The sequence below is a fragment of the Globicephala melas genome, chromosome 4, assembly GCF_963455315.2.
Source record: "Globicephala melas chromosome 4, mGloMel1.2, whole genome shotgun sequence".
NCBI lineage: Eukaryota > Metazoa > Chordata > Mammalia > Artiodactyla > Delphinidae > Globicephala > Globicephala melas.
In genome coordinates this window covers 144,713,182-144,730,297 of record NC_083317.1, presented here as the reverse complement: position 1 = coordinate 144,730,297, position 17,116 = coordinate 144,713,182, and the positions used below count along the sequence as shown (strand labels likewise).

General features: G+C 46.2%; 1 protein-coding gene across 5 annotated transcripts in view; it reads right to left on the bottom strand.

Moving 5' to 3' along the window:
* Positions 1-17,116, bottom strand: part of RARB (retinoic acid receptor beta) — a 782,786-nt gene that overhangs the window by 10,569 nt on the left and 755,101 nt on the right. For all 5 annotated transcript variants that reach the window (XM_060298661.2, XM_060298662.2, XM_060298664.1 and 2 more), the window contains one exon: positions 14,963-15,139. In XM_060298661.2, the coding sequence (XP_060154644.1) occupies positions 14,963-15,139 (177 nt within the window). The remainder of the gene's footprint in view (positions 1-14,962; positions 15,140-17,116) is intronic.

Genomic DNA, 17,116 nt, shown 5'->3' with positions numbered 1-17,116 from the left:
CTTCCCTAACATGAGAAAGGAAACACTCACTCAAGTCCAGGAAGCACAGAGAGTCCCAGGCAGGATAAACCCAAGGAGGAACACACCGAGACACATAGTAATCAAACTGACAAAAATTAAAGACAAAGAGAAAATATTAAAAGCAACAAGGGAAAAACAACAAATAACATACAAGGGAATCCCCATAAGGTTATCACCTGACTTTGCAGCAGAAACTGTGCAGGCCACAAGGGGGGCGGGGGGGGGCACGATATATTTAAAGTGATGAAAGGGAAAAACCTACAATCAAGAATACTTTACGGGCTTCCCCGGTGGCGCAGTGGTTGAGAGTCCGCCTGCCGATGCAGGGGACATGGGTTCGTGCCCCAGTCCGGGAAGATCCCACATGCCGCGGAGCGGCTGGGCCCATGGGCCGTGGCTGCTGGGCCTGCACGTCCGGGGCCTGTGCTCCGCAACGGGAGAGGCCACAGCAGTGAGAGGCACGCGTACCACAAAAAAATAAAATAAAATAAAATAAAAAAAAAAAAAAAAAAAAGACTATTACAAGAGGGACTTCCCTGGTGGCACAGTGGTTAAGAGTCCACCTGGCGATGCAGGGGACATGGGTTTGAGCCCTGGTCTGGGAAGATCCCACGTGCCATGGAGCAACTAAGCCCGTGCGCCACAACTGAGCCTGCACTCTAGAGCCCGCAAGCCACAACTACTAACTCACCTGCTGCAACTACTGAAGCCCGTGCACCTAGAGCCTGTGCTCTGCAACAAGACAAAGCCACTGCAATGAGAAGCCTGCACACCACAACGAAGAGTAGCCCCCAATCGCCACAACTAGAGAAAGCCTGCGTGCAACAACGAAGACCCAACGCAGCCAAAAATAAATAAAATAAATAAATTTATATAAAAAAAGAATGTTACAAGAGACAAAAAAGGACACTACGTAATGATCAAGGGAACAATCCAAGAAGACGATATAACAATTGTAAATATATATGCACCAAACATAAGAGCACCTCAATATATAAGGCTAACAGGCTAACAGCCATAAAAGGAGAAATTGACAGTAACACAATAATAATGGGAGACCTTAACACCCCTGTTTCAGCAATGGACAGATCATCTAGATAGAAAAGCAATAAGGAAACACAGGCCTTAAATGACACATTAGACCAGATGGACTTAATTGATATTTAGAGAGCATTCCATCCAAAAGCATCAGAATACACATTTTTCTCATGTGCACATGGAACATTCTCCAGGACTGACCACATGCTTGGCCACAAAGCAAGCCTCGGTGAATTTAAGATAACTGAAATTGTATAAAGCATCTTTTCCGAGCACAATGCTATGAGATTAGAAATCGACTCCAAGAAAAAGAACTGTAAAAAACACAAACACATGGAGACTAAACAATATGCTATTAAACAACCAATGGATCACTGAAGAAATGAAAGAGAAAATCAAAAATATCTAGAGACAAATGAAAACAAAAGCACAACAATCCAAAACCTATGGGACGCAACAAAAGCAGTTCTAAGAGGGAATTTTATAGCAATACAATCTTACCTCAGGAAATAAGAAAAACTTCAAATGAAAACTTAACCCTACACCTAAAGCAATTAGAGCAAATAAAGAACAAACAAAACCCAAAGTTAGCAGACGAAAAGAAATCATAAAGATCAGAGCAGAAATAAATGAAATAGAGATGAAGAAAATAACAGAAAAGATCAGTGAAGCTAAAAGCTGGTTATCGGAAAAGATAAACAAAATTGATAAACCTATAGCCAGTCTCATCAAAAAGGGAGAGGGTTCAAATCAATAAAATTAGAAATGAAAAAGGAGAAGTTACAACGGACACCACAAAAATACAAAGGATCATAAGAGACTACTGCAAACCAACTGTATGCCAATAAAGTGGACAACCTGGAAGAAATGGGCAAATTCTTAGAAAGGTTCAATCTCCCAAGACTGAACCAGGAAGAAATAGAAAATATGAACAGACCAATCAAAAGTACTGAAATTGAAACTGTGATTAAAAAACTCCCAACAAACAAAAGTCCAGGATCAGATGGCTGCACAGTGAATTCCACCAAACATTCAGAGCAGAGTTAACACCTACCCTTCTGAAACTGTTCCAAAAAACTGCAGAGGAAGGAACACTCTCCAACTCATTCTATGAGGCCACCATCAACCTGATACCAAAACCAGACAAAGATACCACCAAAAGAAGAAAATTACAGGCCAGCATCACTGATAAACATGGATGCAAAAAACCTCAACAAAATACTAGCAAACCATACACCATGATCAAGTGGGATTTATCCCAAGGATGCAAGGATTCTTCAATATCCACAAATCAATCAGTGTGATACACCATATTAACAAACTGAAGAATAAAAACCATATGATCATCTTAACAGATGCAGAAAAAGCTTTTGACAAAAGTCAACACTGGAGACAAGGGGAAGATGGCGGAAGAGTAGGACGCGGAGATCACCTTCCTCCCCACAGATACACCAGAAATACATCTACATGTGGAACAGCTCCTACAGAACACCTACTGAACGCTGGCAGAAGACCTCAGACCTCCCAAAAGGCAAGAAACCCCCTACGTACCTGGGTAGGGCAAAAGAAAAATGAATAAACAGAGACAAAAGAATAGGGATGGTACCTGCACCAGTGGGAGGGAGCTGTGAAGGAGGAAAGGTTTCCACACACTAGGAAGCCCCTTCACGGGTGGAGACTGCGGGTGGCAGAGGGGGGCAGCTTCAGAGCCATGGAAGAGAGCGCAGCAACAGGGGTGCAGAGGGCAAAGCGGGGAGATTCCAGCACAGAGGATCGGTGCCGACCGGCAATCACCAGCTCAAGAGGCTTGTCTGCTCACCCACCGGGGCGGGTGGGGCTGGGAGCTGAGGCTCAGGCTTCGGTCAGAGCCCCGGGAGAGGACTGGGGTTGGCGGAGTGAACACAGCCTGAAGGGGTTAGTGCGCCACGGCTAGCCGGGAGGGAGTCCAGGAAAAGGTCTGGAGCTGCCGAAGAGGCAAGAGACTTTTCTTTCCTCTTTGTTTCCTGGTGCGCGAGGAGAGGGGATTAAGAACGCCGCTTAAAGGAGCTCCAGAGACGGGCGCGAGCCGCAGCTAAAAGTGCGGACCCCAGAGACAGACATGAGACGCTAAGGCTGCTGCTGCCGCCACCAAGAAGCCTGTGTGCGAGCACAGGTCACTATCCACACCCCCCTTCCGGGGAGCCTGTGCAGCCCGCCACTGCCAGGGTCCCGGGATCCATGGACAATTTCCCCGGGAGAATGCACGGCGTGCCTCAGGCTGGTGCAATGTCACGCTGGCCTCTGCCGCCGCAGGCTCGCCCCGCATCGTGCCCCTCCCTCCCCCCCGGCCTGACTGAGCCAGAGCCCACGAATCAGTGGCTCCTTTAACCCCGTCCTGTCTGAGCGTCTGAGTGAAGAACAGACGCCCTCCAGCGACCTACACGCAGAGGCGGGGCCAAATCCAAAGCTGAGCCCTGGGAGCTGTGAGAACAAAGAAGAAAGAGGGAAATCTCTCCCAGCAGCCTCAGAAGCAACGGATTAAAGCTCCACAATCAACTAGATGTACCCTGCATCTGTGGAATACATGTATACACAACGAATCATCCCAAATTAAGGAGGTGGACGTTGAGAGCAAGATTATGATTTTTTCCCCTTTTCCTCTTTTTGTGAGTGTGTATGTGTATGCTTCTGTGTGAGATTTTGTCTGTATAGCTTTGCTTCCACCATTTGTCCCAGGGTTCTATCCGTCCTTTTTTTCTTCTTCTTAATATGTTTAAATTTAATAACTTTATTATATTTTACTTTATTTTACTTTATCTTTCTTCCTTCCTTCCTTCCTCCCACCGTCCCTCCCTCCCTCCTTTCTTTCTTTCCTTCTTTTCTTTCCTTCCTTCCTTCCTTCCTACTTCTACTAATTCTTTCTCTCTACTTTTTCTCCCTTTTATTCTGAGCCGTGTGGATGACAGGGTCTTGGTGCTGCAGCCAGGAGTCAGTGCTGTGCCTCTGAGGTGGGAGAGCCAAATTCAAGACACTGGTCAACAAGAGACCTCCCAGCTCCACGTAATATCAAATGGCGAAAATCTCCCAGAGATCTCCATCTCAACACCAGCACCCAACTTCACTCAACGACCAGCAAGCTACAGTGCTGGAAACCCTATGCCAAACAACTAGCAAAACAGGAACACAACCCCACCCATTAACAGAGAGGCTGCCTAAAATCATAATAAGTCCACAGACATCCCAAAACACACCACCAAACATGGACCTGCCCACCAGAGAGATAAGATCCAGCCTCATCCACCAGAACACAGGCACTAGTGCCCTCCACCAGGAAGCCTACACAACCCACTGAACCAACCTTAGCCACTGGAGACAGACATCAAAAACAGCGGGAACTACGAACAGGCAGTCTGCAAAAAGGAGACCCCAAACACAGTAAGATAAGCAAAATGAGAAGACAGAAAAACACACAGCAGATGAAGGAGCAAGATAAAAACCCACCAGACCTAACAAATGAAGAGGAAATAGGCAGTCTACATGAAAAAGAATTCAGAGTAATGACAGTAAAGATGATCCAAAATCTTGGAAACAGAATAGACAAAATGCAAGAAACATTTAACAAGGACCTAGAAGAACTAAAGATGAAACAAGCAACGATGAACAACACAATAAATGAAATTTAAAATACTCTAGATGGGATCAACAGCAGAATAACTGAGGCAGAGGAACGGATAAGTGACCTGGAAGATAAAATAGTGGAAATAACTACTGCAGAGCAGAATAAAGAAAAAAGAATGAAGAGAACTGAGGACAGTCTCAGAGACCTCTGGGACAACATTAAACACACCAACATTCGAATTATAGGGGTTCCAGAAGAGGAAGAGAAAAAGAAAGGGACTGAGAAAATATTTGAAGAGATTATAGTTGAAAACTTCCCTAATATGGGAAAGGAAATAGTTAATCAAGTCCAGGAAGCACAGAGAGTCCCATACAGGATAAATCCAAGGAGAAATACGCCAAGACACATATTAATCAAACTGTCAAAAATTAAATACAAAGAAAGCATATTAAAAGCAGCAAGGGAAAAACAACAAATAACACACAAGGGAATCCCCATAAGGTTAACAGCTGATCTTTCAGCAGATACTCTGCAAGCCAGAAGGGACTGGCAGGACATATTTAAAGTGATGAAGGAGAAAAACCTGCAACCAAGATTACTCTACCCAGCAAGGATCTCATTCAGATTTGATGGAGAAATTAAAACCTTTACAGACAAGCAAAGGCTGAGAGAGTTCAGCACCACCAAACCAGCTTTACAACAAATGCTAAAGGAACTTCTCTAGGCAAGAAACACAAGAGAAGGAAAAGACCTACAATAATGAACCCAAAAGAATTTAGAAAATGGGAATAGGAAAATACATATTGATAATTACGTTAAATGTAAACGGACTAAATGCTCCCACCAAAAGACACAGATTGGCTGAATGGATACAAAAACAAGACCCATATATATGCTGTCTACAAGAGACCCACTTCAGACCTAGAGACACATACAGACTGAAAGTAAGGGGATGGAGAAAGATATTCCATGCAAATGGAAACCAAAAGAAAGCTGGAGTAGCAGTTCTCATATGAGACAAAATAGACTTTAAAATAAAGACTATTAGAAGAGACAAAGAAGGACACTACATAATGATCAAGAGATCGATCCAAGAAGAAGATATAAGAATTGTAAATATTTATGCACCCAACATAGGAGCACCTCAATACATAAGTCAAATACTAACAGCCATAAAAGGGGAAATCGACAGTAACACAATCATAGTAGGGGACTTTAACACCCCACTTTCACCAATGGACAGAGATCATCAAAACTGAAAATAAATAAGGAAACACAAGCTTTAAATGATACATTAAACAAGATGGACTTAATTGATATTTATAGGACATTCCATCCAAAAACAACAGAATACACATTTTTCTCAAGTGCTCATGGAACATTCTCCAGGATACATCATATCTTGGGTCACAAATCAAGCCTTGGTAAATTTAAGAAAATTGAAATTGTATCAAGGATCTTTTCCAACCACAATGCTATGAGACTAGATATCAATAACAGGAAAAGATCTGTAAAAAATACAAACACATCGAGGCTAAACAATACACTACTTAATAACGAAGTGATCGCTGAAGAAATCAAAGAGGAACTAAAAAAATACCTAGAAACAAATGACAATGGAGACACGACGACCCAAAACCTATGGGATGCAGCAAAAGCAGTTCTAAGAGGGAAGTTTATAGCAATACAAGCCTACCTCAAGAAACAGGAAACATCTCGAATAAACAAACTAACCTTGCACCTAAAGCAATTAGAGAAAGAAGAACAAAAAAACCCCAAAGTTAGCAGAAGGAAAGAAATCATAAAAATCAGATCAGAAATAAATGAAAAAGAAATGAAGGAAATGATAGCAAAGATCAATAAAACTAAAAGCTGGTTCTTTGAGAAGATAAACAAAATAGATAAACCATTAGCCAGACACATCAAGAAAAAAAGGGAGAAGACTCAAATCAATAGAATTAGAAATGAAAAAGGAGAAGTAAAAACTGACACTGCAGAAATACAAAAGATCATGAGAGATTACTACAAGCAACTCTATGCCAATAAAATGGACAACCTGGAAGAAATGGACAAATTCTTAGAAATGCACAACCTGCCAAGACTGAATCAAGAAGAAATAGAAAATATGAACAGACCAATCACAAGCACTGAAATTGAAACTGTGGTTAAAAATCTTCCAACAAACAAAAGCCCAGGACCAGATGGCTTCACAGGCGAATTCTATCAAACATTTAGAGAAGAGCTAACACCTATCCTTCTCAAACTCTTCCGAAATATAGCAGAGGGAGGAACACTCCCAAACTCATTCTATGAGGCCACCATCACCTTGATACCTAAACCAGACAAGGATGTCACAAAGAAGGAAAACTACAGGCCAATATCACTGATCAACATAGATGCAAACATCCTCAACAAAATACTAGCAAACAGAATCCAACAGCACATTAAAAGGATAATACACCATGATCAAGTGGGGTTTATTCCAGGAATGCAAGGATTCTTCAATATACGCAAATCAATCAATGTGATAAACCATATTAACAAACTGAAGGAGAAAAACCATATGATCATCTCAACAGATGCAGAGAAAGCTTTTGAAAAATTCAACACCCATTTATGATAAAAACCCTGCAGAAAGTAGGCATAGAGGGAAATTTCCTCAACATAATAAAGGCCATATATGACAAACCCGCAGCCAACATCATCCTCAATGGTGAAAAACTGAAACCATTTCCACTAAGATCAGGAATAAGACTAGGTTGCCCACTCTCACCACTCTTATTCAACATAGTTTTGGAAGTTTTAGCCACAGCAATCAGAGAAGAAAAGAAAATAAAAGGAATCCAAATCGGAAAAGAAGAAGTAAAGCTGTCACTGTTTGCAGATGACATGATACTATACATAGAGAATCCTAAAGATGCTACCAGAAAACTACTAGAGCTAATCAATGAATCTGGTAAATTTGCAGGATACAAAATTAATGCACAGAAATCTCTGGCATTCCTATACACTAATGATGAAAAATCTGAACGTGAAATCAAGAAAACACTCCCATTTACCACTGCAACAAAAAAATAAAATATCTAGGAATAAACCTACCAAAGGAGACAAAAGACCTGTATGCAGAAAATTATAAGACACTGATGAAAGAAATTAAAGATGATACAAATAGATGGAGAGATATACCATGTTCTTGGATTGGAAGAATCAACATTGTGAAAATGACTCTACTACCCAAAGCAATCTACAGATTCAATGCAATCCCTATCAAACTACCACTGGCATTTTTCACAGAACTGGAACAAAAAATTTCACCATCTGTATGGAAACACAAAAGACCCCGAATAGCCAAAGCAATCTTGAGAACGAAAAATGGAGCTGCATGAATCAGGCTTCCTGACTTCAGACTATACTACAAAGCTACAGTAATCAAGACAGCATGGTACTGGCACAAAAACAGAAAGATAGATCAATGGAACAGGATAGAAAGCCCAGAGATAAACCCACACACATATGGTTACCTTATCTTTGATAAAGGAGGCAGGAATGTACAGTGGAGAAAGGACAGCCTCTTCAATAAGTGGTGCTGGGAAAACTGGACAGGTATGAGATTAGATCACTCCCTAACACCATACACAAAAATAAGCTCAAAATGGATTAAAGACCTAAATGTAAGGCCAGAAACTATCAAACTCTTAGAGGAAAACATAGGCAGAACACTCTGACATAAATCACAGCAAGATCCTTTTTGACCCACCTCCTAGAGAAATGGAAATAAAAACAAAAATAAACAAATGGGACCTAATGAAACTTAAAAGCTTTTGCACAGCAAAGGAAACCATAAACAAGACCAAAAGACAACCCTCAGAATGGGAGAAAATATTTGCAAATGAAGCAACTGACAAAGGATTAATTTCCAAAATTTACAAGCAGCTCATATAGCTCAATAACAAAAAAACAAACAACCCAATCCAAAAATGGGCAGAAGACCTAAATAGACATTTCTCCAAAGAAGATATACAGACTGCCAACAAACACATGAAAGAATGCTCAACATCATTAATCATTAGAGAAATGCAAATCAAAACTACAATGAGAGATCATCTCACACCAGTCAGAATGGCCATCATCAAAACTAGGAACAATAAATGCTGGAGAGGGTGTGGAGAAAAGGTAACACTCTTGCACTGCTGGTGGGAATGTGAATTGGTACAGCCACTATGGAGAACAGTATGGAGGTTCCTTAAAAAACTACAAATAGAACTACCATATGACCTAGCAATCCCACTACTGGGCATATACCCTGAGAAAACCATAATTCAAAAAGAGTCATGTACTAAAATGTTCATTGCAGCTCTATTTACAACAGCCCGGAGATGGAAACAACCTAAGTGCCCATCATCGGATGAATGGATAAAGAAGATGTGGCACATATATACAATGGAGTATTACTCAGCCATAAAAAGAAACGAAACTGAGCTATTTGTAATGAGGTGGATAGACCTAGAGTCTGTCATACAGAGTGAAGTAAGTCAGAAAGAGAAAGAGAAATACCATATGCTAACACATATATATGGAATTTCAGGGGAAAAAATGTCATGAAGAACCTAGGGGTAAGACAGGAATAAAGACATAGACCTACTAGAGAACGGACTTGAGGATATGGGGAGGGGGACGGGTGAGCTGTGACAAAGCGAGAGAGAGGCATGGACATATACCAAACGTAAGGTAGATAGCTAGTGGGAAGCAGCCGCATGGCACAGGGAGATCAGCTCGGTGCTTTGTGACCGCCTGGAGGGGTGGGATAGGGAGGGTGGGAGGGAGGGAGACGCAAGAGGTAAGAGATATGGGAACATATGTATAACTGATTCACTTTGTTATAAAGCAGAAACTAACACACCATTGTAAAGCAATTATACCCCAATAAAGATGCTAAAAAAATAAATAAATAAATAGACACATCAAATTTCAAAAAAAAAAAAAAGTCAACACCCATTTATGATAAAAACTCTCCAGAAAGTGGTTAGAGAGGGAGCCTACCTCAACATAATAAAGGTCATATATGACAAAACCACAGCAAACATCACTCTCAGTGGTGAAAAGTTGACAGCATTTCCTCTAAGGTCAGAAACAAGACAAGGCTGTCCACTCTTGCCGCTTTTATTCAACATAGTTTTGGAAGTCCTAGCCATGGCTATCAGAGAAGAAAAAGAAATAAAAGGAATCCACATTGGAAAAGAAAGTTCAACTGTCACTGTTTGCTGATGACATGATACTATACATAAAAAATCCTAAAGAGGTTACCAGAAAACTCCTAGAGCCTATCAATGAATCTGGTAAAGTTGCAGGATACAAAATTAATACACAGAAATCTCTTGCATTTCTTAAGAATGGAATATCAGAAACAGAAATTAAGGAAACAATCCCACTTATCGTTGCAATAAAAAAGAATAAAATACCTAGGAATAAACCTACCTAAGGAGGCAAAAGACCTGTACCCTGAAAACTATAAGACACAGATGAACAAAACTGAAGCTGACACAAACAGGTGGAAAGATACACCATGTTCTTGGATTGGAAGAATCAATATTGTCAAAATGAATATACTACCCAAGGCAATCTACAGATTCAACCCAACTGCTATTAAATTACCAATGGTATGTTTCACAGAATTAGAACAACAACAAAAAAATCTTAAAATTTGTATGGAAACACATAAGACCCCGAATGGCCAAAGCAATCCTGAGAAAGAAAAATGGAGCTGGAAGAATCAGACTCCCTGTCCTCAGACTGTACTACAAAGCTACAGTAATCAAGACAATATGGTACTGGCACCAAAAACAGCAATACAGATCAATGGAACAGGATAGAAAGCACAGAAATCAACCCATGCTCCTATGGTCAATTAATCTATGACAAAGGAGGCAAGACTATATGATGGAGAAAAGACAGTCTCTTCAATAAGTGGTGCTGGGAAAACTGAACAGCTAAATGTCAAAGAATGAAATTAGAACACTCCCTAACCCCATACACAAAAATAAACTCAAAATGGATTAAAGACCTAAATGTAAGACCAGATACTATAAAACTCTTAGAGGAAAACATAGGAAGAACATGCTTGGAAGAAATGCTTGGACAGCAATATCTTTTTGGATCCACTTCCTAGTGTAATGAAAATAACAACAAAAATAAACAAATGGGACCTAACTAAATTTAAAAGCTTTTGCACAGCAAAGGAAACCATAAACAAAACAAAAAAAACCCCATTTTCTCCCACAGAATGGGAGAAAATATTTGCAATCAAAGTGACCGACAAGGGGTTAATCTGCAAAATATACAAACAGCGCATGCAGCTCAATATCAAAAAAACAACAGAATAAAAAAATGAGAAAACCTAAATAGATATTTCTTCAAAAAGACATACAGATGGCCAAAAAGCACATGAAAGGATGCTCAACATCGCTAATTAGAGAAATGCACATCAGATTACAATGAGGTATCATCTCACACTGGTCAGAATGGCCATCATGAAAAAGTTTACAAACAATAAATGCTGGAGGGGTTGTGGAGAAAAGGGAACCCTCTTGCATTGTTGGTGGGAATGTAAACTGATACAGCCACTGTGGAGAACAGTATGGAGGTTCCTTATAAAACTACAAATAGAGCTGCCATATGAGCCAGCAACCCCACTCCCAGGTATGTGTCCTCAGAAAACTATCGTTCAAAAAGATGCATATGCCCCCGTGTTCACAGCAGCACCACTTACAATAGCCAACACATGGAAACAACCTAAATGTCCATCGACAGAGGAGTGGATAAAGAAGATGTGGCACGTATATACAACAGAGTATTACTCAGCAGAAAAAGGAATGAAATAATGCCATCTGCAGCAACATGATGCACCTAGAGATTATAGACTATACTTACTAAGTGAAGCAAGTCACACAAAAAAAGACAAATATCATATGATATCACTTATATACGGAATCTAAAAAAAATGATACAAATGAACCTATTTACAAAACAGAAACAAGACTCACAGACTTCGAAAACAAACTTATGGTTACCAAAGGGGAAAGGTGGGGGAAAGGATAAATTAGTAGGAGTTTGGGATTGACATATACACACTACTATATATAAAACAGATAATCAACAAGGACCTACTGTAGAGCACAGGGAACTCTACTCAATACTCTGTAATGACCTGTATGGGAACAGAATCTGAGAAAGAATGGATAGACTCACTTTGCTGTACACCTGAGACTAACACGTGGTAAGTCAACTGTACTCCAATATAAAATAAAAAATCAAAAAACATTTAATAATATATTTTAGTTAACCTAACAGATCCAACCTACTGTTTTAAGAACATAAAGAATCATCAAGGAGATATTTCGTATTATTAAACACGAAGTCTGAAAGCACGTACTTCCTTTAACACCACAGCACTCAGACCGGCTGCACTCCAGCACAGCTCCAGACAGCAGCGTGTGGGCGACTGTGTACACACCTACACGTGCAGACACGCGTGTCCGTGAACGTGCACAGAGACGCTCTGGGCTTAGCGGCGATGATGGTGGTGGCAAGGAGGATGACGGCTATGGTAAGGGAGCTCTTCCTAAGTGCCAGGTACTGAGTCAAGTGCTTCCAGTGCACTAACCCCATCCGTTGTCCCTTACTGGGGAGGAGCCACCGTCACACCCACTTCAGCGGGGCTGCTCGGAGGGGCAGAGCCAGGGTGTGAGCCCGGGAGTCCGGTCCCAGCACGCCCATCTCGCAGGGACCGCTCAGTACCCTGAGGCCAGCAGGCTGTGGCTTTTCTCACAGGGACCCTGGATCCTGCAACGGCACAGGCAGCTGGGCCTCCGAGAGCAGAGCTGGCCCCTCTCAGGCCGGGGTCCTGTCTCCACTGAGTCCCTGGGGAACAGCCCTCCCTAGTGGGGCCCCAGAGCCACAGATGGTGCTAGAAACCAGGCAGGGCAGTCACCGCTGCGTGGCCAGGAGTGAGGCGCAGGTGGATGGTGGAGGGGAGTGCAGGCGGACTCCTCGGGACTGTCAACCAGACCCGCCCCCGCCTGGGCCTCCTCGGCCTGTCCTGCAGGAGACACAGCACAGGCGCTGGTGGCCACGGGGGCAGCACGCGGCCAGGCCTGGTGCCCCGGGACTCTCCTTCCTAGGGGCTGAGAACAGCTGCAGCCCGTGTGTGCCCATCCTTGCGCCTCGCGGGCCCACTCCCGCCACACACCAGTGGCTTCACTGAGAAGCCGCCTCTACCGTCAGCCAGTTGATATCCTCACTCAAGAGATGCTCTTTGACGTTGTGTGTTTTTCAGGATCTTGTGCTTTTGCTAGAAATTTTTGGACATGAACTTGTCTGGAGCTAAATAAGTATTCCTTCTGCCTGTCTCATCTGACTGGAGATCCTGCCCTGCCCCCACTAGGGCTTCCCCCCTCTGCATGCCAACCCCACACTGCACCCCGAAAGGCCAGTGGGAGCAGTGGAAAGGTCTCCCGACTGCCGGCCCAGAGCCTGGACTCCGCCCTGCGTGCCCTGCCGACCCCGCCCCTGCTTTCACTGCCGAGCCCCCCACCTGATCTACGCTCCACCAGGGCCGCGTGAGCCCGCAGAAGGGCCTCCCCTGGTTAACTCGCATTCCTATCTTACACACGGGTACACTGAGGCCAGGAGGGGTCACGGGAAGTGGCTCCTGTCCTTCCCAAGTCCCCCGAGGGCAAAGGGAGGAGAGCTGCCGGGTTCCCAGTCAGTGTGAGATGCGGGGAGACGGCTGCTGGGGCCCGGGTGGGGCCCTGATCCCTGAGCACCTGCCGCTGTGGCAAGAAGGCCCTCCCCACCCCGAGGACCTCAGAGCATCCTCTCACCCGTCCTTTCCCGAAGGGCGGCAGGGGAGGGAATCACAAACGGCCGCCACCTGGCAACCAGACAAAAGGAGAACCAAGAAGCAGGCACAGGCCAAAGCCAGAGTCGGGAGGTCCCAGGCCCCGCAGTGGCCATGCGGCACAGGGTCAGGACCCCATGGTTGCGGTGCCGCCGCGTGGCAGCGTCCAGCGGCTCAGGTGAAACTGGGCTGAGCGCCTCACGCTCGGCACTCGTGAGGACACACCGGCGCCCCGTTGTTCACTGCCCCCAGAACTCCTCCCTACGTCGTGACCCACAGGCAAGCTGCCCCTCACCCTGGGGGCCGGGCAGGCTCTGTCCCCAGGCCCAGCCCCCGCTTGTGCTTCTAGGGCCTCAGAGCTGCAATGCCTCTCACGCCGCTGGCGTGCAACCCAGCACTCAGGTGACTCACCTGGTATGCAGCTCCTCCTGTAAAACGGGCTGGGTCTCCACCCCCGGCCCACTCTGTCACGTGCGGCTCAGATGAGCTGAGGTTTGCAAACTCCACAGCGTGTGGGTATGTGACAGATTTTGGGTTTTTGGCCGTGTGGCTTGCAGGATCTTAGCTCCCCGAGCACGGATGGAACCCGTGCCCCCTGCAGTGGAAGCGCAGAGTCCTAACCACTGGACCACCAGGGCAGTCCCCGTATGTGACAGATTAATGCTGCTCTGATGTTTCATTTTTTCTGAATGTTCCTAGGTCCATCCAAGACCCTCTGATTTCATGAGAAGAAAAGTATCATAGATACCCTCGTGATCCCCGGCCCCTGTAGGTTACAGAGTGACCGTTACCACTCCTCCTAAGATCCGGCTCCCAGTGAAAAGACACAAACATTCGAGCTTCCTGCACAACTGCCCCATCCTGAGCCCCCTCTCCTCCCGAGAGGGACTGTGGGAGGCGTGTGTGCGTGTGTCTAGTTACAGTTACTGTATTTGCTTTGCACAACTGTTTATACCCAAAGCTATGAAAGACGTAATAAAAAGAAAAACCTACGCTTTTAAAGCACCTCAAAAGCTCACCTTACCTTCCCTACGTTGTGACGCGTCCCTGGGGGCTGCCCCCCACCTCCTCCAGAGGCCCAGCACACACTTCCCCAGGCGGGACACGCCCCTGCCACCTCTAGTGCTTCCCTGCCTGATGACACCGGCACTGGGGCCGAGGCCTGCAGAGGCCGGGCTGGGATGGGCCTCACCCCTCCAGGGCCCTGGAGCCACAGTGTGGCACTGAAGGGTTTTGGGGCCCTTTCCCAGGCCACACAGAGGGGCGCCCACACTGGGGAGAGAATACGAAGCTTCTGTCCAGCTCCAGGGACACCTCTGGCCATTGGGCAGCAGAAGGAGAGGCTAGGGATCCAGGGTGCCTCAACCCCTCCTCCCTGCCCACCCCGACGGCGGGCTCAGGCCACATACCAGGATGTCCAAACAGGCCGCCTTCAACAGGGTGATTTGGTCTGCGATGGTCAAGCCGGTGAAGCCTGGCAGACGTTTAGCAAACTCCACGATCTTAATAATGCACTTGGTAGCCAGTTCACTGAATTTGTCCCAGAGGCCCAGATCCAGTCGGACTCGATGGTCGGCACTGGAATTCTACGAAGGAGAGAAAACACTGTCAGGGGTAGTTGTGGGAAGCCAGGTGGAAGGCAGGGGACCGAACACGTTTCCCTCGAACGTGCTGACAGTTCACTCTTCACAGGGAGCCTCCGGAAGGTGGGGGAGAGGTGACCTTTTAGCTTAGCGTCATTTTAAAAAAATGCTCAAAATCTTATCCCTGTACTGCTGGGTAATCAACTACCAGATGCGGGAACCTCTGTCCAGCGACCACTCCAGCTAGTAACCCAGATGGACTTGTGGCTCTGCCACCTCAGGAGAGCCGAGACGAGCCATGGGAAGAGAGGCCCTTCCTGAGATGCTGGATCCAACCATGCCTGACCCACACCAGGATTTTATTTTTTAGTCTAAGTTGGTTTGAGTTTGGTTTCTATCACCTGCAACAGGAAGAATTCTAATTAACGTTTCAGTTACAGCTTGAGATGGTTTAGGTGTGAGAGCTTCACGTTCTCCACCCAAAGAACGGTCACGATGTAGAGAAGGGGGCCCACCCCCACGGCCACCAACGCCTCCCCCCTGGATTACTGTGACAGCTCCTCATGGGTGGCCCTCACTCTACCCTGACCTCCGCACGGTCTGTTCTTTTACCAGAGGAATAAAGGGATCCTTCAAAAACGCAAGTCAGAGCAAGTCACTGTGCTGCTCAACATCTGCAGTGATCTCTCACCTCACTCAGATGGAAAAGCAAAGTCCTCTCCGCGGCCTGCAAGGCCGGCCCGCTCTCTCGCGTCTCCCCCAGCTCCACAGGGCCCTGCTGTCCCCGGACCAGCGGGCGTGCCCCTCTCCCCGGCCTGCTCTGCCCGCAGACGCACTGCTCATTCCTTCCCGGCTGGGCAAACCTGAGCCCCCGCCCGACGACTCTGTGGACCCCACACCTGCTCTGTGGTCCCAGCCCGCAGCCCCCGACGCACACTCGCGTTTACTTCCTGCCTCACTGTCACTGCCGCGTCCTCAGTGTCCAGAACAGCGCCCGGTACACAGCAGGGGCTCAAAACGTTTGTTGAGTGAATGAGTGAGTGAATGAGGCTTCCATGAGTCCACGCTCGTGTAGGATGTCTCAGGGCAACCACCATGCGAGGACGAGGCTGCCCTGGGCCGGGGCCTCTGGCGGCCCCGGGGGGCGCCAGACGTGCAGCAACTGGCAAGGTCGAGGCTGGCGCTTGGGCCCCTGACACCCGGGGACACGTCCACGTAGTCTATAAAATGAGCTGTGTTTTTCTTGTTTTTTTATTTTTGCGGTACGCGGGCCTCTCACTGTCGTGGCCTCTCCCGTTGCGGAGCACAGGCTCCGGATGCGCAGGCTCAGTGGCCATGGCTCACGGGCCCAGCCGCTCCGCGGCACGTGGGATCTTCCCGGACTGGGGCACGAACCCGTGTCCCCTGCATCGGCAGGTGGACTCTCAACCACTGCGCCACCAGGGAAGCCCTGACCTGTGTTTTTAAGGTTGGCGGGGAAGCTGAAAGGGAAGTTTGCATACGGGGTGGCACAGAGGCCCTAAAACAGGTGGAGGCTGGCTGCCCCCTGGCGCTCCTGCGGAAAGGGCCAGCGTCCTGCCCGCCACTTCACCCCATCTGTCCCTAAGGACCTGGGGACACAGCGCAGCCGGAGGAGCTTGAGCCCAAGCGTGTGGCCACTGCGTCTGTAATGCCTGGTTTGTGGGAAGATGACGTGGGAGGGGAGGGGCACAGAGGTGAGCGGACAGCAGGAAGTCATGTCACCGCAGCGCCCATCCTCTGCCCAGCCCAGCACGTGAACGGAGCCTCCATCAGCCTCGTACGAGGAGACTTCATCACGCACCGGGCCCGCCATCCTTCTATTAAAAATACTGCACAGCCGTCTTAACGGCATGTGAATCTAACTCACCACCATGCAAACCGAAGGGAAGAGGCGGTTGAGAAAACACAGAATAACCTGGCGTCTTATCATCCTGGTTGCTGGACTCACACGGCATGAGC